At 38.7% G+C, this 26,662-nt stretch overlaps 1 protein-coding gene across 1 annotated transcript in view; it reads right to left on the bottom strand.

Annotated features, from left to right (window-relative positions):
• The window catches only part of LOC148331814 (complement C3-like), a 41,929-nt gene extending 18,974 nt beyond the window's left edge, over window positions 1-22,955 (bottom strand). The window contains exons 1-22 of the mRNA XM_088301725.1: window positions 22,837-22,955; window positions 21,411-21,425; window positions 21,305-21,340; window positions 19,378-19,413; window positions 17,860-17,916; window positions 17,286-17,475; window positions 16,920-17,085; window positions 14,132-14,202; window positions 13,954-14,045; window positions 12,908-12,990; window positions 12,726-12,813; window positions 9,857-9,959; window positions 9,649-9,763; window positions 8,144-8,259; window positions 7,929-8,069; window positions 6,934-7,149; window positions 5,774-5,965; window positions 4,796-4,951; window positions 3,954-4,083; window positions 3,810-3,878; window positions 2,209-2,472; window positions 372-645 (exon numbers count right to left, since the gene is read on the bottom strand). Of these exons, the coding sequence (XP_088157851.1) occupies window positions 372-645; window positions 2,209-2,472; window positions 3,810-3,878; window positions 3,954-4,083; window positions 4,796-4,951; window positions 5,774-5,965; window positions 6,934-7,149; window positions 7,929-8,069; window positions 8,144-8,259; window positions 9,649-9,763; window positions 9,857-9,959; window positions 12,726-12,813; window positions 12,908-12,990; window positions 13,954-14,045; window positions 14,132-14,202; window positions 16,920-17,085; window positions 17,286-17,475; window positions 17,860-17,916; window positions 19,378-19,413; window positions 21,305-21,340; window positions 21,411-21,425; window positions 22,837-22,913 (2,687 nt within the window). The 5' untranslated portion in view covers window positions 22,914-22,955. The remainder of the gene's footprint in view (window positions 1-371; window positions 646-2,208; window positions 2,473-3,809; window positions 3,879-3,953; window positions 4,084-4,795; window positions 4,952-5,773; window positions 5,966-6,933; window positions 7,150-7,928; window positions 8,070-8,143; window positions 8,260-9,648; window positions 9,764-9,856; window positions 9,960-12,725; window positions 12,814-12,907; window positions 12,991-13,953; window positions 14,046-14,131; window positions 14,203-16,919; window positions 17,086-17,285; window positions 17,476-17,859; window positions 17,917-19,377; window positions 19,414-21,304; window positions 21,341-21,410; window positions 21,426-22,836) is intronic.
• Between the last annotated feature and the right edge of the window lie 3,707 nt (window positions 22,956-26,662).

The raw sequence follows: 26,662 nt of genomic DNA, 5'->3' as shown, positions 1-26,662 counted from the left end.
TCCGAGTCTATTCATATCTAATATGCAACGCTTCTTTCCGCAATATGACATTTTTTTTGTCTTTTTTTTTAATTAATATGTTGGAAAAATCTATGAAACACCTTCAATTGTCTGAATAGTTTGTCTACATGTGTTTGTATTTAACCTTTGGCCTTGCATTTGTCCAGATACTTTTGTCTACATTTTCTTGTGTGTTTATTGTTGTGTTTTTTTCAAGGGAAGGCCATGATTTAATACCTTCGTCTACAACTACTTCTAATTGTTGCTTTCACATTCTCTGGTACTTTTGTCGACATTTGCTTGCATTTATTATGTCACTTGTATTGGTGCTTCTGTCAACATTTGCTTGTGTGTTTTGCTTTTTCCCTCACCCGTCTCTGCCGGCCTCATCGGGTAGCCTGACCTCAGTCCACAGCCACGACTCGAAGAACCGAAAGCGCAGATACACGTCCCTCTCCTCCAGGTACTCGTCTTCTTCTTCCTCCTCATAGCCGTCCCATTCTACATATTCGCCAAGGACCTCGGGTTCTGGCCGCACTTCCTCCTTTGCTATTGTGGGAGATCCTCTGGAGTAAACCCTGGGACCGTCCAAGGTCTTGTGGGTGTTGCTGTAGGCGACAATGTCAGTCCTTCGTCCTCCCCAATCTGGAAGAATAAGTATGTAAGCAAGAAGTCAGTAAGTTGTAAGTAAGAAAGAAATAAGCAAGGAAGGAGGGTAGGAAGGAAGGAAGGTAGGATGAGGGCAGATCAAAAGAAGGCAAGGAGGAAGGAAAGATGAAAGGGAAGGTTGGGATTGGAGGGACATAGAATGATGGAAAGGCGGGAGGGAGGTAAGAAGAAAGCAACAAAGTAAGTATGCTAGGAAGGAAGGCAGGGAGGGCGGATGGAATGATGTGAGTGGGAGGAAGGAATAATAAAGGAAGGAGAGAAGGTAGGGAGATAGGGAGGGAGTATTAAGGTAGGAAGAAAGGAAGGAGAAGGGAGAAGAAAGGATGGCAGGAAGAAGGGAGGCAAGAGGCAACGTAGGTATATATATATATATATATATATATATATATATATATATATATATATATATATACATATATACATACAGTGAACCCCCGCTACTTCGCGGTTCACCTTTCGCGGGTTCAGTGCTTCGCGGGTCTAAAAAATATTCGGGGGAATTGTAGTTTCGCCGAGCGGCACGACGGGGCGCTGGAGCGGTTAGACGGCCGGCGTGCGCTGAAGAAGAGTGTGGGCGAAGAAGAGCACGTTCCCCCGGGCATGATCGTTCGGGACCGTGCAAGAGCTCCGGAGGAGGCCGGCCGGCGTGCGTGGCAGTTAAGCCGAAGAGGAACAACTTCCGCCCGGGCACTAGCGGAGCGCGAGGCTGTCAGTTATGAATGAATAAATAAATAAATGAAGAATGCCACCTTTCATTTCACAGGGCACACCGGACGGTGTACCAGCAGGTAAAAGTCGAAGTAATTAAATAAATACAAAAAGAAGTAATTGAATAAATACAGAAATAATGGCTGGGGAATAAAAAAATAATAAGTTTTAATAATAATTTGTTTTTTTTGTTATAACATGAATTTCACTCTCTCTCTCTCTACCCGTATATATATATATATATTCACTGTATATGCTGTCCTTTCAGGCTGAGCTCGGGCAGCCAGACTGGTGCTTTCGAGCCCCACCTCCAGGCCTGGCTCCAGAGAGGCCTGCGTCCAGCAAGGGAAAACGTAGCCCAATAATTGTATTCATCATAGAGGTCTTTTGAGTCATACTTGATCTTTCCCTCACCTAGGACCTGTTTGCCATGGGTGGCCCTGCCAGGCGCATGAAGCCCCAGACAACTTAGAGTAGCTTCTAGGATCATTAGGACACTCAAACCCCTCCACCACGATAATGTGACGGCTCATGGAGGGGAATGATGGTGTTGTGAGGGGTATTTATTCTCTGACAAAGTAGGACTTCCCAGGTGTGAAATGCACAACCCGCCACTGGGGTAAGTACAGTACGTACTAAGACTAAGATAGTAAGTAAGATGTAAGTCCGAAGTATGTAATGATTTTAAGTAATCACCTTTTATTTCTATAGGTTAGAACTCTTAGAAAGAAGGTCTCCCAAAGCTTTAAGAAATAACGGTAAACAAATGTCCTCCTGCCCACTACTGTGACGGACAACATGAAGAACATATGCGTGGAGAATAAGACTTACTAAACATTTCTCTACCAAGGTGAATCCGGGTGGGGACGGGTTGGGGTGTGGTGGTGGGTGGCGCGGTGGGGGGTCGTGGGGTGGTGGGCATCTCTGTGTCCAGTGCTTCATTTCTGTAGGTAGCGCAGCAGTGGCGGAACGCCCGGACGCACTCCCAGCCCTCGGTGATGTAGAGGGAGCGCCGCGTGCACGAGTATGGCATGCGCACAGCCCGAAGACCATCAGTGCAACAACGATGTGCCAGCTTCTCCTTGTAGTGACTCTCTGAGACACAAAAAATATTCTTAATAATGTTGGGCAATATTACAGGAAAAAAAGTCAAAATACCGCTAATAAAGAAAAGTTGCATTCTTTAATCTATAAAGTTGTAATATTAACAGAAATCAGTGTTGGTGTTTGCAAGAATAAAAGTCCAGATATTAAGAGAATAGGATGTAATATCCTGAGAAGAAAGTCATAGTTTTATGACAATAGGTTAATATTATGAGCAATAAAATATTATGAGAATAAAGACGTAATTCATCAAGAAAGCTTAAAACTTCAAAAGTTGCCTAAGAGAATAAAATTGTAATTTATGAGAAAAAGAGATTAACTAATTGAATGTCGTAATATTACCCGAATAAAGTCCAAATATTGGGACCAGAAAATTTTTCAATTTTACTCAAAGAAAAATTCATCACTAATGATTTGGAATATTAACAGAATACATTTGTAATATTGCAAAAAAAAATCATACAACCGGATTAATATTAGAATATTAAACCAATAATGGAGCAGACGGAAAAAAAGATCTAATTTTAGAAAAAAAATATTCCAAAAAGTCGTATGGAAGTCATAATTTACGAAACTAGAGTAACAGTGTTATGATAAAAAGAACTATATATATATATATATATATATATATATATATATATATATATATTCAATATAGTCTCTTTTTAGTTGATCCATCCATCGGTTTCTGTCACAAATTATCCATGGATGCCTGGGTTTGACAAGGGGCTGGAGAATTGGCATCAGCGGTGTGCTTGGCCATCAAATGGTATTTTAAACTGGACATGCTGCGATTGTAGTTCAGTGCACGATGGCAATACACACAAATGACTTTGCTCTTATCAATGACACCATTCGGTAACTCTTTTTTATTTAAAAAACTTGTCGTTCAGAATTGAATTTGCGTCATTTTTACCACTCGCCCTTGATGCTTTAAGTCTATAAACCGGCGAAAACTCGCTCAGGAAGCCCATGCAGACTTGTCCTAAATTTAGCATGCTTAATGTTTTTTTCCGGTCTCGCAAGATCTGGTAAGGTGTGGGAGTTTTCCAGCGTCAGCGACTACGTTGTTTATTAGGCCAAGATGAGTCTTAATTGCTGGTTAAAAAAAATTGACGCCGTTACGGGTTGTGGATTAATCCCATTAATAACGCGCTTTTCTGAAACCTCTCATATATATATATATATATATATATATATATATATATATATATATATATATATATATATATATATATATTTATATATTTACCCCTATTTGTGTTTTTACTTTGTATTTTACTCTGTACAGCATCCTTGAGTGTCCTGAATAAATACAAATAACTCACCCAGCTGAGCTTTCCTCTGCAAGAGTTCAGCAGAGCGCCTCCTTCTGTTGCTGACTGGACAATGTAACGCTGAAAAGAGACAATACAATTTTTCTTCTCATTACTGTTGTCATGATGATGATTATGTTTATTTTTAACACTAACCTTTCCTGGTGTCGGTTCTGAATCCAGTGCTAGATGCATAGAGTAGGCCGGCATCATGAAAGAGCTTCTTGGCGTTGAAGCCTGCTCCGTGGGTGCAGCCCAGATCCCCTTGCGCCACCGTCTCCCACATCTGGAAGGAAAACCACTTTCACGCTAAACTAATTCTGGATATAAGTCTGTGAGAAATTAAATGGGGGTGACTGGAAATAATCATTTTATGAGGAAAAAAAAGTTTAATATTTCAAGTTGAAGTTGAACGACTACAACAGAAAAAAATAAATAAATCTCAATTTATGGGATGTTGAAATATTTACAAGAAAAAAGTCAACCTCTACGAACAAACTTTTTTTGACTACCATAAGTTATAATACAAAGAGAATAATTTTGTTAGAAAACTTTGTTGCACAAGTAAAAAGGGGACATTGGAGAGGAACAAATTTGAAATGTCAGAAGACCACTTGAACAATATTGTTACAAGAATAATGGTGGAATTTTACACACAGTTGGACAGCTGACTAACTCATTTGCGTTCATTTATATGGCAATACATTTAAAATCAAAGTGTGCTATACACTATTTCAGAATATTGGGGATTTTGTGTATAATGAAGCGATTAATTGTGATTAATCACAAATACACAAAAAAATTTAATCGTTGCCAAGCTCTAAAAACTACAAACTAAATACAAAAACAATCCTTCTAAAGTTGCCATTTCAGCAATGGACTGATGATGCCTTTTGGATTGTATCAAAGGTTGGATCAACTTTTAGGGATGACTCTGACCTAGAGGAGCGCTAATCTTCCCACACTTCAATCCATGAATTCAAACATGTGTGTCTGACCTTGCTCTGGGTGAGTCTGTCCTTCTTGAGCAGAAAGACGGAGTTGTCCACGGCCACGAGGCTGACGGTGGCCCCGGGGTCGCCTCGGACTCGGAGGTGCAAGTTCTTGCCCGGCGTGTAGTCTCGCTGCACGCCGTTGGCCGGGCCCACGCTCAGCTGAGACGCACACACATAATGCACATATATACAGAATGAAATGGCAGAATAGTATCAGAATACAATAACAATAGTACACGGAACGGAAGTTAATTCATTTCCGGTTGTACATTTATTGTCTGAATAGAAATGACAATATTACTGCACTAAACTTCCAATATTACGATTAAAAACAGGATAATTTTTGAGGATTAAGTTTGACTTTAATGAAAAAAAAGCTTTTTTCCCCCCCCAGGAAAAGTACATTAAAGTAGTGCTGTCAAGCGATTACATTTTCTTTAACGAATTAATCGCTAAAAATTCTGTCATTAATTGCCATTAATCACATTTTTTCTACAACAATTTTTTGTGAATTTTAAACAAGTATTTACTTGAATAATATCTTGTAATTAATGTAAAATCACCAAATATGAAGTGTATTTTAAATCAAAGACTTTTTTCTGAAAGCTTTCTTTGATCCTTGCATACGAGCTTAACGGACGTCATCTTTACAGGAATTATTCTTCGAAATGATTCTCAAAACTTCAACAGGACATTTAATTGAAAGCACCACACTCCAGCAGTGTTTGTTTGCGTGGCCCAGTGGGAACTTAAGCAAGGTATTTTGTTCTGCGATGATGTGCTAAAGATATACAGCTAACATGGTACAGTATTTGAATTTGGCTTTGCAAGAAACGAAAATTAATTTTTAAAGTGAATAAAACTGAGTTAACTAAGTTAAAATATTGAATCGTCTAAACATTAAAAAAAAAAAAATCTTGAGTTTACGCTTTGATTTTGACAGCCCTACATTAAAGTATTACAAGAAATTAGCTGACTTACATCTCCAACGCAGGAAGGGGTCACTTCCACCCAGATGGAGTCGGCCACCACCTCGTGCGAGGGTACGCTGTAGAAGGCCACCAAACGGAAGGAGGGCATCAAGTCGCTAGTCACCGTCAGGCCCACGCTAGTCACAAGCTGACCACTCACGTCCATTCGCCGAGCTTCTACCAGCTGTCCTTTGTTCACCACCTGGCCGAACACCACACAGAAAGGGGAAAAAAAAGACTTTAATTTGAAAAAAATAGGTGGGGAGGATAAAAGGCAGGATACCTACAAAAAACGACTTGACTTAAATAAATTTGTCAAGAAACCAGACTAAAGTTGTAATATTAGGCGAACATTTGTTGTAATAATGCCACACAAAAAGGCATTGGCAAAACCCGTCATGTTTCAAGTTTATAGGAGAAAAAAGTAATGTTACTTGAATAAAACTTGAATGATATTACGAAAATAAAAAGGGTGGGAAGTCTTAACACAATAATAACACACGTTATTCAAAAAATCAGGTTGTAATATTACAGGGAAAAAGTTGGATTTCAAGAATATGACTGGAAGACGGTGAGAAAAAGGCATATTACGCGAAAAAGTTAAAAAAATTGAAAAGTACAACTTCAACAAAAAAATAAAATAAATATTATGAGATTTATTTCATAATCTGCAAAAAAGGCATTGAACAAAGTCATAATATTCCATGAAAATGGTCGTAATAATACAAGAAAAAAGTTCTCTTACTTGAATAAAAGGAATATTTTGAAAATAAAGTTGCATTATGCGAAAATAAAGTTGTTTAAATAAAAAGCTACAATATTTCAAGGATAAAGTTATAATAGTTGGAGAAAACTCATCATTTTGCAGTAATAAAGTTTATGTATTTCAAGAAAAAAAAGCCCTAACTTACAGAAATGTGAAAAAAAACTTTCTGAGAATTTTCGGAGAATTAAATTTGTATTACGTGAAAAGACTTGAAATATTACATGAAAAAAAATATTTAATATGATAAGAAAAAAATTCTAACTAATTAATTGCCAATTAATATCACAGAAATGAAGTTGTAATATTAAGAAGACAAATGTTGAATATTACGAGACTAAAATCATAATTTTACAAAAATAATGTTACTGAGAATTTTTTTTATTTCATTTTGGACCAGTCCTGACCAGGTAGGTGATGTATTTGATGTGTTGTCTGATGTTCTGGTCCGTGGTGTCAATGGTGAGTTTGAAAGCCAGTGTGTCGCCCGGAGACGCTGTGTTGGTACTGGTGGAGATGTAGAGGTAGTTGGGACTCTGTGTGGATAAACTGAGGTACGGGAACAGGAACATGCTGTTTTTGGCCTGTTGTTCTGGTCTGAGGCCAACCTGTTGAGTCTCGGCCTGAAGGCACAAACACAAGAACTTTTCAAAGTCTTGGTCACGGGTTGTTCTTGACTTTAACTTTCTCAAAATCTTGGTCTTAATTCTGTCTCAGCATAGGCCTGGATTCAACTTCTTCAAAGTCTTGGTTTTGGTTTCAACTTCCTAGAGTTTTGATCTTGACTCACTGAAGTCTTGGTCTCTGTCTCAACTTCCTCAAAGACTTGACCTGATATCAACTTGAAAGTCAGAAGGAAGTTTTAGAGTTTTACTGGAGTCACAGCGTACTCCCGTCATGCCAATCATGTAAAATGGTAATCTAAGAAGTTTTAGATCATTCTTTTTCTAGGCTTATGACAACATCAAAAGAGTTTGATATAATCACATAGTCTTGCAGTCTTTGTGGTGACGTGACACAACCAACAACCAATAGATGTGCTCTAACAAAACCGGAAACAGGCATCTCTACCAAGAGCATGATGGGAAACATTTGCATTGTGCAGAAAAAATTCCTCAAGTATGTAGTCTTACTGTTTTAAATAGTGACCAAGCAAAATTCAGTCTTTGTAAAATCTCAGTCTGAGATCACTTGTCTCAAAATGTGAGTAGGTGAGAGATGACAACTTAAATCATAGCACCTCAAAGTGTTGATATCAACTCCTCACAGACCTGGTCTAGCCTTAGTTTCAACTTCCTCAAAGTCTTGGATTTGACCTAATGTCAGTCCTCAAACTCTTGGTCTTGCTTGGCCTTAACAATTTAAAGCCTTGGTCATGTCATGCTTATGGTGTTTTTCTTACCACGAGGGCGTGCATGAGTATTTTGGGCATGTTGGCTGTGAATCTGGCTGCACCAAAGCTGATCATCACAGGATCTTGCAGGAGGTTCACCTTCACTGGGACGTTACGAGCTGGAGAACCATCATGGTGGCTCACTTGGATCTGAGGACATACAGGAGCACATTGTCTGTGTAAATCTGAAGGTACTCAACCGATTAACATGATGACAAACTTACAGTAAAGTCAAAGGGTAGTCCCGGTTTGAAGTATTTGACTGTGTTTTTAAAGGACAGGATGTATGGAGAGTCCACAATCTTGATGCCTGTCTTCTCAGCTTCCACCAAGTCACCACCTTCACGCGCAGAAAAATAAAGTTAATGAATTCAAATGACTTGATAAGAACAAAAAAGTCCTTACTTCGTTTCCAATAAAATTATTGGTCTTGATTTGGTCTGAACACCTCAAGGTATTGGTCTTAACTCCCAAAAGTCTTGGACTACAACTAATCTCAACTATTCAAAGTTGTGGTCTTGATTTGCTTTCAACACCTGCCTCAAAATTGTGGTCCTGGCCTTGTCTCAACTTCTCAAAGTCTTGATAGAAACTTGGTCTTGTTTCCTTCCACTAAGTCATACTGTAGGTGTCAAACTCCGGTCTTGGCGTGCTTCCTGCATTTTTTCCGCCTCTCCCTGATACAACACACCTGATCAGATCACCAGCAAGCTCTAAAGGAGCCTGATAACAATCCAGATCATTTGAATCAGGTGTGTTGCAGCAGGGAAAAATGGAACATGAAAGAAAACAGCCCTCCATTACCAGAGTTTGACACTCTAAGTTGTGGTCTGAACCTTGGTTTTAACTTGTTAAAGTCTTGATCTTCACATATTCACAACTTCTCAAAGTATCTGTCTTCAGCTGACCACAACTCCTAAAAGTGGCGATCTTGACCTAATGTTAACTGTTGAAAGTCCAGGTTCCTTCCTCAAAATCTTGATCTTGACCTAGTCTCAATTTATCAAAGGTTTAATCTTGACCCGGTCCATCCATCCATTTATCCAAAACGCTTATCGTCATGAGGCATGCTGGAGCCTATGCTAGCTGTCATTGGGCAGTAGGCGGTGTACACACTGAACTGGATGGGAGCCAATTAGAGGGCCCGCATAGACAACCATTCACACTCACAATCACACCAAGTGACAATATAGAGTGTTCAATTAAACTACCATGCATGTTTTTGGAGTGTGGGAAGAAACAAGAAGTACCCGGAAAAAAGCCACGCTGGCACGGGGAGAACATGCAAAGTCCACACAGGAAGGTCGGAGCTTGGAATTGACCTCCCCGACCTCTGCGCTGTGAGGCAGACATCGTAACCAGTGTTCCACCATGCCGTCACCTTGCCCTGGTCTCAATCCTGAAAGTCTTGATTCGAACCTAAGTGCAATGACTCAAATTTGTGGTCTTAACCTTGTCTTAACGCCTAAGAAGCGTCGTTTCCACTTGTTCTGAAATTGGCCGCAAAACATCAAAGTCATGGTCATGACCTGGTCTGAAATTCCACAAATCTTGGTCTTGACACAACATAAAATCGTCAAATTCATGGATTTGACTTAATATGACTCTTTAACATCTTGGTCTTCACTTGGTCTTAAACATCAAAATCTTGGCTGTGACTCGATCTTGGATTAAATGGTCTTGATTTCAAGACTACTTTCCAAAATCATTGGCATATTGATGTCCTTACCTGTCTTGGTGAGTACAGAAGCTTTAACATAGATTGAGTCCCCCACCAAAGTCTTGACATTGGGGTATGCTGCCTTCAGCTCGTCCATACTCAGCTTGATGACTCCACCCTCCAGCTATAATCATCGCAATCAAATATCAATCAAATAAGAAATTGAAAAGTTGTCTTTTGCCCCCTCTGGACAGGCTTTCCTTCTTGAGTGACTCACATTTGACACCTGCTTCACTGAAGGCAACCTTCTCATCTCCTTGTTGACGATTACACCAAACGACACGTAGGCTGTTCCCTGAACCGGCTCCCCATACAGGTACCTGAACCCAAAACCATCATATTTTAAAGTTGCTTCACAGAAAACCCATATATTGCGGGGGATACATTGCAGATTCACCCGTAGAAGGTGAAAATCCACAATATGGAAAGACCGTATAAAAACAAAAAAGATTTCATATAGACCTAATATCATTTTTATAAATAACAGGCGCCAGGGTACATCTGGGTGGGAGGGTGCGAGTGATGATGGTGTGGTCGCCACATTGAAAAGACAAAACAAAACAAAGAACAAAATCGCCATCGGGTTGGTTGAAAGGTGAAATGCAAATTACGGCCAGCATTCCATCTCACTGTTTAAGTAAATTACCTCAGAAAACAGCTTTTCTTTGACTCAGACTTCAAATAAAGTACAGCAGTAGAGAAGGAGGCTGAAATCATTATACAAGTGTCAGGTTTTGACATGGTGGAGGATTGAGGTGGAGGAGGACGCAAATGCGGGAAGCAAGGCAGGGAGTAGTTTTAACAAAAATGTTTAAATTCCAAAAGAAAACTAAAAGGCAAACAAGGAACTAGGAAAATCAAACATAGTAAAGTTCAAAACAACAAGGATCAAAGAAACAAACAAACAGTCCAAAAGGAAGACTAGCACACGACATGAATGAACTTTAAGACCTATTGTGAAGGAAGTTCGGAAAATTAAATCTTTTTGTGTCAATAAAGTAATTACACCTAATGCAAATAATAAAGTGTGAAAAGTGGTTTTTATTTGGTACATTTGACAAAATTATTTTTTTCCCAAAGTGAGATCCTGCTGAGCGACAAACCCGAAAGTGTGACGTCATTCCAAAACAACTATGGCAGAGCTCAACATAGAAAGTCTATTAAGCCAGTCAGAAATTGACTCATAAAGCGAAATCTCAAACGTATCTGAAGGAAACCACGTGTTTAGAGTTAGAGGAAGAAGAGCATAATGTCCATCCATGTAACAAGCTAGATGCTCCGGAAACCAAAAATATTGTATATTGTATGGGCTTCAAATCAGCCTCTGGTAGGACGATTCGCACTTGCAGGAAAGGATGGTATTATGAGGGGGATTGATTCAAGATATATATATATATATATATATATATATATATATATATGTATATATATATATATATATATATATATATATAAAGGCTGTCAAAATTAAAGCATTAACTCAGGTGATTAATCCAAAAGATTTTAACTCAGTTAACTCCGTTGATTTACTTAAAAAATAATTTGTATATTTTGCAAATATTGTGCCATAATAGCTGTCTTTAGCACGTCTCAGAACAAAATACTGTGTGTAAGTTACCACTGGGCCTTTTAAACCAACACTGCTGGTGTGTGGCGCTTGTGGGCAGTTTTGAGAAATATTTCGAAAATAAATGTCTACAAAGATGTCTACATTTAGATCGTATTCAAGAAGAATTAAGTATACTTTATATTTGGTGATTTTGTATAAATTCCAAGATATTATTCAAGTAAATATCTGTTACAAGCTTCGCAAAAAATATCAGTTGAACAATGTGATTAATCATGATTAATCATGGAGTTTTTTGTGATTAATTAGTTAAAAAAATGAATCACTTGACAGCACTAATATATATATATATATATATATATATATAGATATATATATATATATATATAAATATATATGTATATATATATATATGGATATATATATATAGATATATATAGATATATATATAAATATATATGTATATATATATATATATATATATATAGATAGATAGACAGATAGATATAGCGCCGAGGCATTCTGCAGAATCTAGGAATCTAGGACATTTGTGTTTAAAAAAAACAAAAACATGATTCTTCTTCAAATAAATGTATTACTCAAAATATGGTCTGTCAAGTTTACCTCAGACTTGGTCTTTAACTTAACTAAACTTGACTTGACCAAGCGAGACAGGACAGAGGACATGTGACAGCAGACAATGAACCAACTAGGTTTTTAAGGAACGAGGGAACTAAAGGCAAAAAAAAATAACCAGACAACAAGGAACACCTGAACAAGACACAAAGAGTTGGAGAGAGCTGATTGGACAACACTAGGAATTGGGTTAACGAACACAGCTGGACACAATAAGCATGATGAGGCACACACACACACAAACAAACAAGGCTAAACAAGAAACGTTAATTTATTTTTATTTAGTTCCCTGTTGGCTTTCACTTCTTATGGGTTCCTTGTCCATTGTTCATTGTCTCCTGTGTAAGGTGTCTGTCCTCCGTTTCTTCGTGTGTTTCAGTTGTCTTAGTCATGGTCATAGTTATTTTGCTACTTTCTTAGTTTGGTTACTTTAGCCATATTTGTTTTAACTTTGGTATTTTCGTTTTTCCCAGTGCCTTGTTTGCCTTATTGTTACATTAAAATACACCTTTGAGTTACTCCCCCCTGGGTTCCCTGCATTTGGGCCCTCCTCCGTGCAAAACCTGACATGCAGACCATGAAAATAAGTCTGTTTTCTGAATCACTCTGCCTTGGTCAAATGAACGATGATTTTGTTGACTAGTGTAAACAAATGAAAGACGGTTGTTTTCTAGTGGCACCATTGGAAATCACTCCCTCGCTTGCCACCCGCAAGTATGCGTGATGTCATAGTGAAAAGTTCTATATTGTAAAAACCCATAAAAGACCGTGAAAAAAAATCACGTCATAGCAGGAACGCAAATTATGAAGAATATAGCGGAAGCAAAACTGGAATTTCACATTTGTGGTCAATAAAAGGACACATTTGCATTTGCATGTGTACCTGGCCCAGATCTCTACCTCCAGTTCATTGTCATCAAGGCTCAGGAAAGACTTCTTAGGTGTCAACGTCACGTTGAAGGCAGGCAGCACTGCAACATAAATACAACTCAAAGTCATTGGCATTCCAAAACGTCACACTCAAAAGAAAACATTGGAGAAAAGATATGGAGAATGTGTGTATACCGTATTTCTTCACCTCAAAGTGTGAGGTGAAGGTGTTTTGCTTCCAATGGTCAAATTTGGCAATCACCTTCCACATGCCTTCACTGGTTAAAGTCAGACAAGCACATTAAAGTCATTATTTTCTCTTCAGTTGTTTCATGTTAGATTCGGTTTTGTCTTGACTTGGCCTCAACTCCTCAAATTCTCTGGATCATCTCGTTAAAGCCTTGATATATTGATCTGATCTCAACTCCTCAAAGTTCTGATGTTGATATGATCATAAAGTATCTGTCCTGCCATTATGGCCCATTTTTCACTATCTTTGATGAGGAAACTGTAATTAGTTATCATTTTCTTTTTTATCTCTTCATTTTGGAGAAATGTCGTGACCACTTGAAAACGCTGACTTTTAATGAGGAATATGGCCGCGTTCCGCTCTCTCCTTGGTACTACAAACTGTCCATAGGAAATCATTGTACTTTCATTGCTTATAACGTCCAAAAACGATGATCAATTGCACCAAAATTCAGGTGGACATCCCTACCTATGGCCACTTCAACAAATCAAAAGGATTAAGCCCTCTGTGGCTGATTTCTATGAGAATGGGAAACTGTGGAAATATGTCTGCTGGGAGGAATGCTCACTGCTTCTTTGACCATTGACACTCTCGAAGCAGCCCTCGTTTTTACTTGAAAACCTATTATATAAGCAGATGGATGGAGTATTTCTATAACCTCCCCTCATCGGGGAAAAGAATACAATAAATTTTAAATGAAAGTGAACAAAAGCACGATGGCAAATTTGCTAGCCTCACCTGTGCCTGCCACCCTAAACGTATTGATATCAAGTTAATTTCAGGTCACTATCCCCTTGTTCTTGGTGTCAACTCCTCCTCTTGTCCTTTGTCTGAAGCCCTCAAAGTGTTTATATTGACCTTATATCAACTCCTCAATATTTTGGTTTAAACTCCTCCAAAGTCTTGGTCCTGTCCTAGTCTGAAAAAAACTCCTTAAAGCCTTGGTTTTGACCTGTCTTGAAACTATTTCAAATGACATCAAACTACTTACTTGGCCATTTCTGTGAGGTAAAAAGAGTCTGAAAAGACGCCGGAAGCAGCCTTGGTCCTCAAAACCTGCTTGACCACCACTCCTTCTGGATTCTGTCACGCACAACCATTCAGTACATATTAAGCAATTTCTGTGGGGAAAAAAAATAAGTTAACCAACACTAATCAATTTTCCTAACCTTTATGTCTATAGTCAGAGACCTGTCGAAGGCCTTGAAGGACAACGATGACACAAACGCCCGTAAGCGCACTGAGGAAGAAGACAAAACTTTTAATCGATTTTGTTAGGTGAACGTTTACAAAGGGGTGAAAAATTACCAGTAAATGTCCAGTAAACTTCTTTGGGATGACATATTGCAATTTGTAAGATGGTAACTATATATTTTTTTAAAGTATGATTATTAAAGCCGTGATGGTCCCTTTTTCACTAACATGCACAGTTTATATATTTTTTGATTAGGAAATTGGAATTAGTCATCATTTTCGTTTTTTATCTTTTAATTTTGGAGAAATAAATAAAGTTGTATTGTATTGTATTGTATAAATTAGGAAATAAGTAACGACTTGAAAAACGCTTACCGTATTTTCCGGGCCATAGGGCGCTCTTTAAAATCCCTAATCTTCCCCAAAACAAACAAAGCGCCTTATAAAGCGACGCGCCCATTATTTGGTCTGAGCATCACTCTCGACCATCAACCTTTTTACTCATTGGGCTGTTCGGAGTGCATGTTAGCACACCCTGCTGGTCAAAGTCTGAGTCATCTATGCTTCAAATTGACCGTGACTTATACATTATGTGACTATGGTGTTTGGGTGATGGTGTAGGAGAAAGCTGGACAAAAGGGCAGCTGTCCACAATGTTGTAGTCTGTCTTATCATTTATGTTATTGCAAGCAATAAACGTCCCAGGTTTAGACAACAGACTGCAAAAAGCCCAAAGCACAACAGCACATCTCTCTAAACAGCCATGTGATTGGCTGAGTCTGAGTGGCTCCCAAGAAGCCATTGCTATAATCTTATTTTTATTTCTTTTGGGTATATAGATGGCATGAGAGATACATGTTTTGTGTTAATCTTATTTCTTTGTTTCATTGTTTGCTTGTATGCTGAGTTTTTTTTTTTTGTTTTGATTTGAAACCGTGACTCTAAGGAGTGTGGTGACCAGTTAAGTCCCTCCCCTGACATTGTCTAGTAGACTAATGTCATGACACCTTTAAATGGTTTGAGTTAGTGTTATTGGCAGTGAATCCTCATAGGTTAAGGACATCTGTCGTTGAAACAGGATGATACCTCTCAAGCTGGCTGAGCTAGCGCGAGCAGCTCGCTGGCTGGGCTGGCTGGGTTGGCATGAGCTCTCGCGAGCAGTTGAGCTAGCGAGAGCAGTTGAGCTAGAGCTAGCGCGAGCTCGCGCGAGCAGCTGCGCCAGCGCGAGCAGCTGAGCTAGCGCTGGTGAGCTAGTGCGAGCCAGCGCGAGCAGTTGAGCTAGCGCAAGCCAGCGCGAGCAGCTGAGCTAGCGCGAGCCAGCGCGAGCAGCTGAGCCAGCACGAGCAGCTGAGCTAGCGCGAGCCAGCGCGAGCTGCTCTCGCGAGCAGCTGAGCTAGTACGAGCAGCTGAGCTAGCGCCTTGTAGTGCGGCGCGCCCAGTATATGCATAAAATACGGATAGAAAACCCTCAACTGGTGTTGCGCCCTTTGATGCAGTGCGTCTTATGGCCGTAAAAATACGGTACTTTTGATGAGGAATATGGCCATGAACCCCTCCGCTCACTCCAAGTTTCGCTTGCAGTCATTGAAGGGACCGATTACAAATCATTATACTTTCATTTCTTATAACGTCAAAAAAAACTGGCACCAAAATTCATGAGGACATCCCTAACTATGACCACTTCAACAAATCAAAAGGATTAAACTCTCTGTGGCTAATTCCTATGAGAGTGAGGAAATAAGGAAGTGTACGGACAAGTGAGTAGATGCATCAGCATATCATGTAGGCGGATGGGAGAACACGCACACTCGCCCACTGCTTCTTTGCTGATCACGGTGAGGACATGCGCGACTAAGCAGCAGTTGGAATATTTACAGAGACTGAGGTGGGAATGAGAAGACACTCACATTAATTTGGATGTGGAGTGTCGCCAGTTTTTCAACTGGAGGCGACATTAATACCAACAACAAGCCGTCTACTTTGAAACGTAACATCTATGATAGATTTGGAGATTTTGTATTTGACTCTTCTGACGACGAAGTAGGTTGTAAGTCCTTTAATATTACAATTTCAACCATAAGTACTAGCTTGACTTACTTTTTTTCACCAAGGCCGCTCCAGGCTACGCGCACACCACTCATCCGAAAATGATACATTCCAATTCGGCTACACTTGGCTGTGGAGTCGGCCTCCTCACTGGGGCTTTGGTGCTCTGAATTTTTCAATGTCTGTCCATCTATCCATATATCCATCTCTGCACTGCATATACCGGGCGTGCTGGATGTTTTCAAAGTGCAACTTTCCCTTATCCGACATTGACGCTGTCAATAAATCCAAACTATTGTGCAGAACGCTTTTCTACTTTCACAGGTTAAAATGGACAAGAGTAGTAATGTGCATTTGCATTTTGGTGGTGATTGGTCACTGTTTTAGACAACAGAACTGACAATATTACCTCGCTTGCCTCCCTGCTGTGACGTAGCCGCTGGAACCGGAACAAAATAACAAGCCTGGGTGCGGGGGGGGGGGTATTTTACTCTTGATGCTATTTTTGCATGCAAACCCATTCTATAAGTGCCAATGTTAAGCTCAAGCAAGTGTCCCTTTAATTGTACTTCCATAAAATGTGATTGTTTTAGTATGGACATTGCCCAAATATATTTTCACAAGCCATTTTTAAATTTCCCATTAGGATTACGGATAGTTCCTGTGAAAAGTTTCCAACTTTGAAAGGTTCCCAATGCTTTCTGGATTACGGTTTACCCTCATCTCCGGGGTTGTAGATGGGCTTGTCGGTCTGGATGAAGATGTATCCAGAGTGAAAGGACACCATAACAGTCCGCTCCTCCTCGTGGTAATTGCCAAATTTCGCCTTCAATATCACATACTTGTTCGTTGTCTCGTCACGATTCAATGGACCGGAGGGAATCTGAAAAAAAAAAAAAACGAGATCATTCACATTTTTGGACATTTGACCAATACTTTTTGGAGGTAGATAACTGATATTCTTCAAAGGCCACATTTGAGGTACCGTACTTGAACAAACCTTTGATATGGAACAACCATCGCTCGGCATTACATAAACCTTTGGCTGAAATTGTGACAATGAAGATGAGAGCCAGCCTTCACCTGGACAGACTTGAGCGCGTGGAAGTTGTTGCCCTGATCCAGCGTGACCACGTCCGTGAAGAGCATGGTGGTCTTAGTGAAGTCGGTCACGGTGATAGCCACCGTGATTGGGCTGGTGATGCTATCTGCCTGCAGGTAGATGTTCTCTGGGTTGTCAGTCCGCAGCAGGTCCGGAGCCACCAGGATGAACCTGAAGTTTCAGGATGTGATTCATTATCATTTTCATTTTCACTATCAACTGTCCGGTTATATTTTTGGGGACATTTTTTTTGTAAAATTAGTCGTCTAGATCGGCTACTTGATTCAGTGTAAAGTATGGGATAATTTTTGTTAAGTAAATAATTTTACATAAATGTAAACAGCATGTTTTTTTAAATAATTAAAGCATTCTTTTTTTTAATTAAAAAAACAGTAAGAAATATGACATGTCATATTCATTTGACATTTTCCTCTTAAGCTTATTAAGCAATTGGTTAATTGATTAATTGTCGTCACTTTCACACTTGGTTTTGTTTTTAAGGATGCGTTGAAGGACCGAAATGTTTTGATTAGACAGTCATGATGGACAAAATACCTCGGAACCTCTGCCGGTACTGGTGGTGGTGGCGGTGGTGGAAGCGGCTGTTGAACGCTGAAAAAAATGCTACATTGTAAGCAATTCCACTGAAAGGCGTGCGTGTGTGTGTGTGTGTGTGTGTGTGTATTTGTAATAGACATACCTTATATATATACATATATATATATATATATGTATATATATATGTATATATATATATATTTATATATATATATTATATATATTTTTATTATATATATATATATATATATATAATATATATAATTTTTTTTTATTATATATATATATATATATATATAAAAGCCCTGAACTGGTTGACAGCCACTTGCAGGGCACACAGAGACGAACAACCATTCACGCTCACATTCATACCTAGGGGCAAGTTAGAGTGTCCAATAAATGTGGGAGGAAACCGGAGTACGTGGAGGAAACCCACGCAGGCACAGGCAGGACATGCAAAGTCCACACAGGTAGGCCGTAGCTGGAATCGAACCCTGCACCTCTGCGTTGTGAGGCCATCATGCTAATCTGGGGGGCACCGTGCCGCCTCCTTTTTGACATCATCTAGCTATTTCCGGTTCCGGCGCCGCGCGAGTGGCTGCCTGTTTACAGCAGCGTGGCTCATTATTCAGCCTTTTTCGTGTGTTTTTTCCCTTTATCCTGTTTTATTTTATTTTTACCTCATCTGAGCAATGGACATACAACTTGCGGTGGTTTTACTGCTGTTGGGGACTATTGTTTGCGCGATCGTGTCCGGAGACGAAACTCGGAGCTACGGGTCGATCGTGTACTCAAGAGATCAGCTGTTAGCACTCCATGCTAACCCCGCGTTGGCTCCCAGAGCGAGACCCGATATCCCCCGCGAGCTGAGGAGGAAGAGCGGGGGCTAAACGCCAGGCAAGGAGGAGACGATACCACCCCGTCCTCCCGTCCGTTATTATGTGGAATGTTAGAGCCCTCCCCAATAAAATGCTTCCACATTGTGAGTTGTGGGTAGAATACAGCGAAGACCTCCTCAATTCCACCTACATGCTTTCATTTGAGGAAGCCAATTCTGGGGTCTCTGAAGCAGGCTGTCCTATCACTAGGGTTGAGGTCACTGAGGTGGTTAAATAGATCTCCGTTGGCAGAGACCCGGGTGCGGATGAGATCCGTGTTTTCTTTTTTTGCTTTTTGACTTAGCCATGATGTTACACAAAGACGCAGTGCGTGGTATGCGTTCAAATACATTCATAGCAGTGTCTCTAATTCACTCAAATGTTGTCGAAAAAACGATAAACCATGATCATCTGTAAACTTCCTATAAGTAAACTTCTAACTCTGAAGAAAGTAATGTTAAACTGTCCAAAAAAACATTCTCTCGTGATTCTGGCATTTATTAAACAGAACTAATTTCCGTAATCCAATTTGACCTCGCACTGGAAAAGTTGAGTCTGATTACGTTAGACAGTGAGACAAAAAACAACTTATGCGTCTTAGTATGTAGACTATGTATACTTTTGGTTTCCACTGTACCTTGGAGGAGCCACATGTGTTGACTTTGAGTGCAACCTGAAAGGAAAGTGAAGGAGTTAGCATGACAAAAAAAAATGAAAAAAAGCACCAAAATAAAAAAACAAAAAACATTTGAAGCACTTACTGACGATGTCAACACCCTTCAAATAAGGCCACATTTGAAGGAGTCTTTGATTTCGGACAATATTTTTGAGGTGCTATGATCCTATATAGCTTAATTTGAAAAACATCCTGTAGATGCCACATTTGAAGGACAATTTGATTTTGGATGGCCTTTGTGCTGCTTTATGTTGTCATTGACCTTGAAGGACAATGACATGGCTCGAAGGTGCCTTCAAATGCGGCCTTTAGAGGCCACATTTAAAGGAATCATCGATTTGGTACAGTTCTTTTTCCCTTTTTATGACCTCATCAGGTGTCTGCCAAAACGGCAATTACGCAGTTGCGTCGGACCCCAACTTCACCAAAGGGCCCCAATCCGACAACCCATTGACAACACATCCTGTCTACAACGTGCGCTCCAATTATGGAAAACCAATTCATGACAGTACCGCTCCGCGAGGCAACGAGCAGTTGTGTGTAAACGAGGGCACCAAGCAAAATGTCAAAAAGACCCAAGAAAGAAAAAAGGAAAAGGTGAAGAACAGAAACAACAATCTCAAGGTAAGTGTGGAAGCTGTTCGGGCATTTTGTTAGAATTGAGAATAGCATCTTACGTTTAGTGGTTGCATTCACTCAAACCGGGAACTTTATTTATTTAAAACGATATTTTAAAGGTAATAAAAGTTTAAATTGCGTCTGTGCGCTGGGGCTATTCATTTTATTTTCAGGAATGTTCGAGTTCGCTAGCATTAACTAACGATATCCTACACTCAACGTTAGAGCTCGCATTTGGCTTTTTTGGCCATGTTCGTGTTATTTACTTCAGTATTTATTGTTTTACTTAAAATTGGGTTGGCACCAATGTACTTAGAATATTATGCATTTAATAATTTGGCAGCAACTATAATAATAATGATACAACCTTGATGATACATGGTACATTTGAACTCATACCATGAAGGAAGAAAGAAAAAAAATATGCATGTAATTAGTTATCGGTACTCATGGTACTTTGATAAAGATTTACCGCGGATACTTTCCTTGGGCTCGTTTATCATAGAATTCATAAATGCATTAATTCTCACTCTATCTATCTGAAATTAACTTAAAAAAATTGTGTATAAATATTATTCATCATACTATTACATTGAAGTGTAAATTCAGTGACAACTGGACCAAATCAAAATGCATTACGAGGCAGGAAAATGCCCATTTTTCTGGGGTGTAGTCCTGACTTGACTTGTACAGTGGTCGCTGATTAGAAAGGATCCAATGCAATGACAAAACATATAAATGAAGAGATTGCTGCAGTCACATTGACATGATGGTCTTTAGAGTCGCCAATAGCGGCACGGTGGGTGCTGCTAATAAGTTAGAGGGCCCACAAAGTAAAATTTGCTTAGGGCCCCCACATCACCAACCTCCAATGTGGCTATAAATGATGCATTTGAAGCAGCCTTCAGTTTGGGACACTCTTTACCATGTGTGGTGACAACATGGACATTGGAATCCAGCTTCTTCAGGCCACATTTGAAGGAGACCTTCAATTTGGGACTGCCTTCACGTTGCATTACAACATCATTGGCCTTCAAATCTGGCCCCTGAAGGCTGCACTCAACAAAGCCATCGATATATCCTGGCCACCGACTGACATGATGACATGACGGACCTTAAAATATGGCCTTCGAAGGATGCAGCCCATCGATTGGGACACAGCAAACAGCCATTTCAATCCCATTTCCTGGGTATATTTGTCAATTTGTTGTTGAGGGACAATTCTTTAATATTTTTGAATTGAAATGAATGAAGAACTGTGGTCACTTACCCAAGCTTTTTCAATAAACGTCCCGGGTTCAACGCTCTGTATAGGAAACTCACAATTTAATATTACGGCATCACCATCACCTGTTACCCAGACCATCAATACTTACTTTTTAAGTTTTTTCCTGTAAAGAACGCACAGTTGGATTAGTAGGTGATCGTTCATGTAAAGTACTGGCCAGTGGCAGGCGGTGCTTTGGTACCTGGGCCTTCACTATCATTTCAAGCTGTTCATGATGAATATTTATCTACTAACATGACAACAAAATAATGCATTCAAATAAAATACATCATGCTCAACAGAGATGCCGATTATTAAAGATTGTCATGTTGGCAGATGACACCAGACACGTTTTACTGGATGAACTGTCCTGCTCCGACAAAGCAAAGGATGCACAAATGTTGACATCATCAAGACGTTGGCCCTTAGCAGACAAATTTGAAATATGAATGGCCTTTAACATCAGACCGAGCGTGCATAATGCGGTGCGCCTAGTGAATGTGTTAAATACAGAAATAGCGCCCACAACTGACACTGCGTCCAGTCTTTTGGCTGTGAAAATACAACATACTTACACACATACATACACATATATATATATATATATGTATATATTATTATTATTATTATATTGTTTTTATTATTTTTTTTAAAACACTAAAATATTTTTTATATAGGTTCAAATATAGTCAATTTAATTTTGGGGGTAAGTGATTCATTTAGCCACATTGTAAATATAGAAAATTTCTATTTTACATAGTGCTAGTATTTTACAAGTATATAGTTAACATTCGTTATTTTTATTGTATAATTTATTGTCAATAAAATGAAAATATAGTCAAAATTACACATTTTAAATAATTTTATAATTAATGAAAATAACGACAAAAAAATTAATTGTTAAAACGCGTTTTACATACTTTTTTTTCTTGTTTATACATAAACTCGTAATATTAGTCATATTACATCCATCCATCCATCATCTGTACCGCTTCTCCTCACTAGGGTCACGGGGGTGCTAGAGCCAATCCCAGATGTCTTCGGGCAGTAGGCGGGGGACACCCTGAACTGGTTGCCAGCCAATCGCAGGGCACACGGAGACAAACAACCATCCTTGCTCACGCTCATACCTAGGGGCAATTTAGAGTGTTCAATCGACCTGCCATGCATGTTTTTTTTGGAATGCGGGAGGAAACCGGAGTACCCGGGGGAAACCCACGCAAGCGCGGGGAGAGCATGCAAACTCCGCACAGGATGGCCGGAGCCGGGATCGAACCCACGACCGCTGCTATCTCTCACTGTGAGGCCATCGTGCTAACAAGTCGGGCCACCGGGCCACCCGGTCATATTACAGACACATTTAAAAACACATTTTATCAGGCAATTGATCATACATTTAAAACAAAAACAATACAACAAAGTCATGAAATACATTTTAACGCCGGTTGCAAATGCAGGTCATTGATACTGAGAGTGTTTCAGCTTTGCTCGCCCTGACCGCCCACCACCGGCATTTGTAGCGCATGTTAGCTCACCTCAAGCTTCCCCCGTCTGTGATGGCGCACAGGAGGCATAAGATTATCATCAAACGGAGAAACTTCCGTGTAGCCATGGCTACTTGAGTGAACTTTTACTGTGACCCACGAGGTTAGTGACTTGGCTTTTATAGCCCCCCCCCTGCTCCCCAAACACCATGAACGCACAAGAGGCAGGAAATGGGACAAGTTTGGTCAACAGAGTGATGGACTTTGATTCAGGTGCTTAGTTGATATTGTTTGCTTTGTTTTGGGGGTTTTTCTGCAGGAGACCTCAGTTCTGAGAGGTTCAGAGGACGAGCTCTTCGGTTTGTTGATTTTGGCCGACAGTCGTTGCAAAGAGAAGCTAGGCCGTCGTTTACTAGTATTTGAGAGGAGGCTTTTGTTTTATGTTAGAGTTAGGTTGCTGCTTTCAACCTGCAGGAAAAGAAAGGAAAGGACTATTATTTGAAGGCGACATCAATTGGAGCTTTTTACCTCAAGGGTAAAACAAATAAATAAATTAATGGATTCTCTTTGGGGAAGGCAGTTTTTTTTTATTAGAATGGGGAACAATTTGAGTGGCCTTTATTTGTGTTCATGTGTAAGATTAGAGCTTTTTTTTCCTGAGGGTAAAAACTGAGACAATTTATTTGAGCAGCCAGTGAGTTGGTAGAGGAAGCCTTTATTTGTAAAAATGTTTGTATAAGGTTGGAGCTTTTGTTTTTCGACTTGAGAGAGGGTGTTTATTTGATTGAGCCATCTATTTCAGAGGAGGGCTTTATATGTATGTTGGATGTTTGAGGCTGGATGTATTTTAATTTGAGAGGATTTTTGCATGCATGGACAAGTTTAGCGCTTTCTTGCTGAAGGTAAAAAAAAATTTAATTAGCTTGAAGTGAGGTATTTATTTAAGAGACAGTGATTTGAGTGCAAGTCTTTATTAATAAAATGGTTGAATGCTTTACATGAGGAAAAAAAATAAGCTATAGCGTGAGAGCTCAGTAAAGGGGCTCATTTAACGTGGGGAATAATTTGTATATTTACTGGTATGTGAGGGTTGAGCTTTTTTCTGCAGAGAAAAAAATAAAATAGACATTTATGGTGAAGTTTTTATTTAATTGAGGGACAGTCAGCCATTATTTGGAAAATGTTTGCGAAAGGTTGAAGTTTTGAGTGGATGAAAACGCTTTGTGTTTAGGCTGAGATGTTTATTTCTATGTTTACACTTCATATGTGACTGACAGTCAATAAAGGTTTTGAAAATGTTTTGTTTGGAAATCCAAACATTGAAGATGCAACATGACTCAACAGCAGAAAGTCCACAACACAATTACACAATTGTGACTTTATGGTTTGCACAAGATGGACATTTTTGCAGACATGGTTACCGGTAAATAGATTTTGTATTTGTATTTTTTTTACTCAAGATTGAATGGTACTAAAATTAAAATATGATTTCTCTCATTTGTGTATTTTAAAAGGTCAGTTAAAGTTCACATTTTCTGATGTTTAAATCAAATTCAAATTCCCAAGTGAAGGTTTGTTAAGTATTTTGTTTTGCAAGAAGGAAAAACAGCCACAGAGGTTTTCGATTTGTGTTTAACATTTTTGCAGCTCAATTGTCAATTTGACCTGCCATATTTATGTTGCAATGAAAACAAGCCATTCTGTTGAAACATAATAAAATGATTTAAAAAAAAAAAACTTTTACTAAAATGTTTCCATTGTTTTCTATTGGCTTTATGTTCTTTTAATATTTGTGCACAGTTTTTGCATTTGCATGTGCAGATAGAGTTGATGGGGACTCGACTCATTTAACTTGACTGGAATCAGATGTGAGTTGCTATTTTTAGAACTTGCAACTTGCTTGTCAAAAACATGATGATGACTTGACTTATTAGACTTGAGACTTGGTATCTAAGGGACTCGATTTGACTTATAATTGAATATAATCCGGATGACTTCACATCTCATCTTGATTATAGTTTTAAATCTGCATTTTCACACTGTTTGCCTTTTTAGGGACGAAAGCAAGAGAGACAGAAAAAAAGAGGTCTTTTTTATTCATTCACGCCAACCAGGCAACCCAGAGCTCAAATTCATGTTTTTGCAACGGTATGTAGAAAAGTCAAACGGGTAAAGCAACAACTACAAATTTAACACATACTATTGGTTACAAGAAATGTCAAAAATAAAATAAATAAAATTCAAATATAAAAAGGAATTTAGTTTTTGGTAGTACCAAAATGTGTGTGTTCAGCTACATTAACAGTATTACCCTAATGATAAATAGGGAACATGATGGAAGAAAGTTGAAGTACATAACACATCTTGAAGCAAGATATGAAGTTAACTTGAGATTTTTTTTTTTTTTTAAATTAACACGATTAAATATTTTAACACAGTTAACTCAGTTTTATTTACTTCAAAAAATAATTTGCATATCTTGCAAAGCCAAATTCCATATTCGCTGTACATCTTTAGCACATCATCTCAAAACAAAACACCTTGCATAAGTTACCACTGGGCCTTGCAAACGAATACTGCTGGACTGTGGTGCTTACAACTAAATGTACTGTATTAGTTTGGAGAATTGTTCCGAAGAATAATTCCTGTAAAGATGATATTTGGATCGTATTCAAGGATCACAGAAAGCTATTAGAAAAGTCTATGATTTAAAATACACTTCATATTTGGGGATTTTACATTAATTACAATATATTATTCAAGTAAATACCTGTTAAAAGCTTCACCAAAAAATTGTAGAAAAATGTGATTAATTAGTTACAGAAAAAGTGAAAAAGTAATCAGTTGACAGCACTATATATATGTATGAATATATATATATATATACATATATATATATATATTTTATATATATATACATATATATATTTATATATATATATATATGTATGTGTGTGGGTGTTGATTCAAAAAGGACGAATCTTTTCAGTGAATCACATCAAGGGATTCATTCTTTTCTCAGTTCATTTGAGCTCAGGAACACGCATTTCGTCAGTCATCTTGTATAAATCGGTGAAAGAAAGTGAACAAGTTGGTTTTAAGAACATGTCATTTCCCATTCGCCAACGATTCAGTGAATGAACGTGCTTGTCCTGCCATTCTCATTCGTACATTACAGCTGCAACATTTTTAATCGAAACAGTAACAATACAAATACACAAATTCCAATTAATGCAACATCAGGGTGAGCAGGAAAGTTTTTTTGGAGGACTTTGGACTTGCTTGAGACTTGAAAGTTACAACTCCAGACTTGTGACTTGCACTTATGCGACTTCCTCCCATTTCTGGTAAAAACGGTCTATTTTTAAATACATCAAAGTAACCTCGTATGTAGTTTACAAATAATATTACACAAAATAAAGATATCGCAATCAAACTAACGGTTTAATAACATAAAAAGAATATGTATTTAAAATCAACCAATTTTGGGGAAGGGGCTAGACCAATGCAACAAACGAAACCGTTTGTCATGATGAAAAAAATTCAAGCTCGGTACTGAGAATACATTTTATTATTATCAATCAACCAATTAATTAATAAAATTGAAAGAAAAAAATACATTTCGAGTTGACCACCGCCTATTTGTGGCTTGGCATTCACTAATAAACCTATTGACAGTAAAGGTTTTAGCGGAAACACTTGCTTATTCATGTTTTTATTTTATTTGGTTCCCAGCTTTCTTGCATTTTCTTTACATATTTTATTTCTATAACATTATATGGAGGGTCAATTATTTGCAGATTTTTTAAAGTTGTGGCAGGAGTCAGGATATTTATATGTATATGAGAATTGTCTAGTTTACTGTTTTTCATGAGTT

Source organism: Idiotropiscis lumnitzeri, chromosome 8 (genome assembly GCF_059441095.1).
Source record: "Idiotropiscis lumnitzeri isolate Australia: NSW breed Sydney's pygmy pipehorse chromosome 8, RoL_Ilum_1.0, whole genome shotgun sequence".
Taxonomy (NCBI): domain Eukaryota; kingdom Metazoa; phylum Chordata; class Actinopteri; order Syngnathiformes; family Syngnathidae; genus Idiotropiscis; species Idiotropiscis lumnitzeri.
This window is presented reverse-complemented; position numbering and strand designations above follow the sequence as displayed.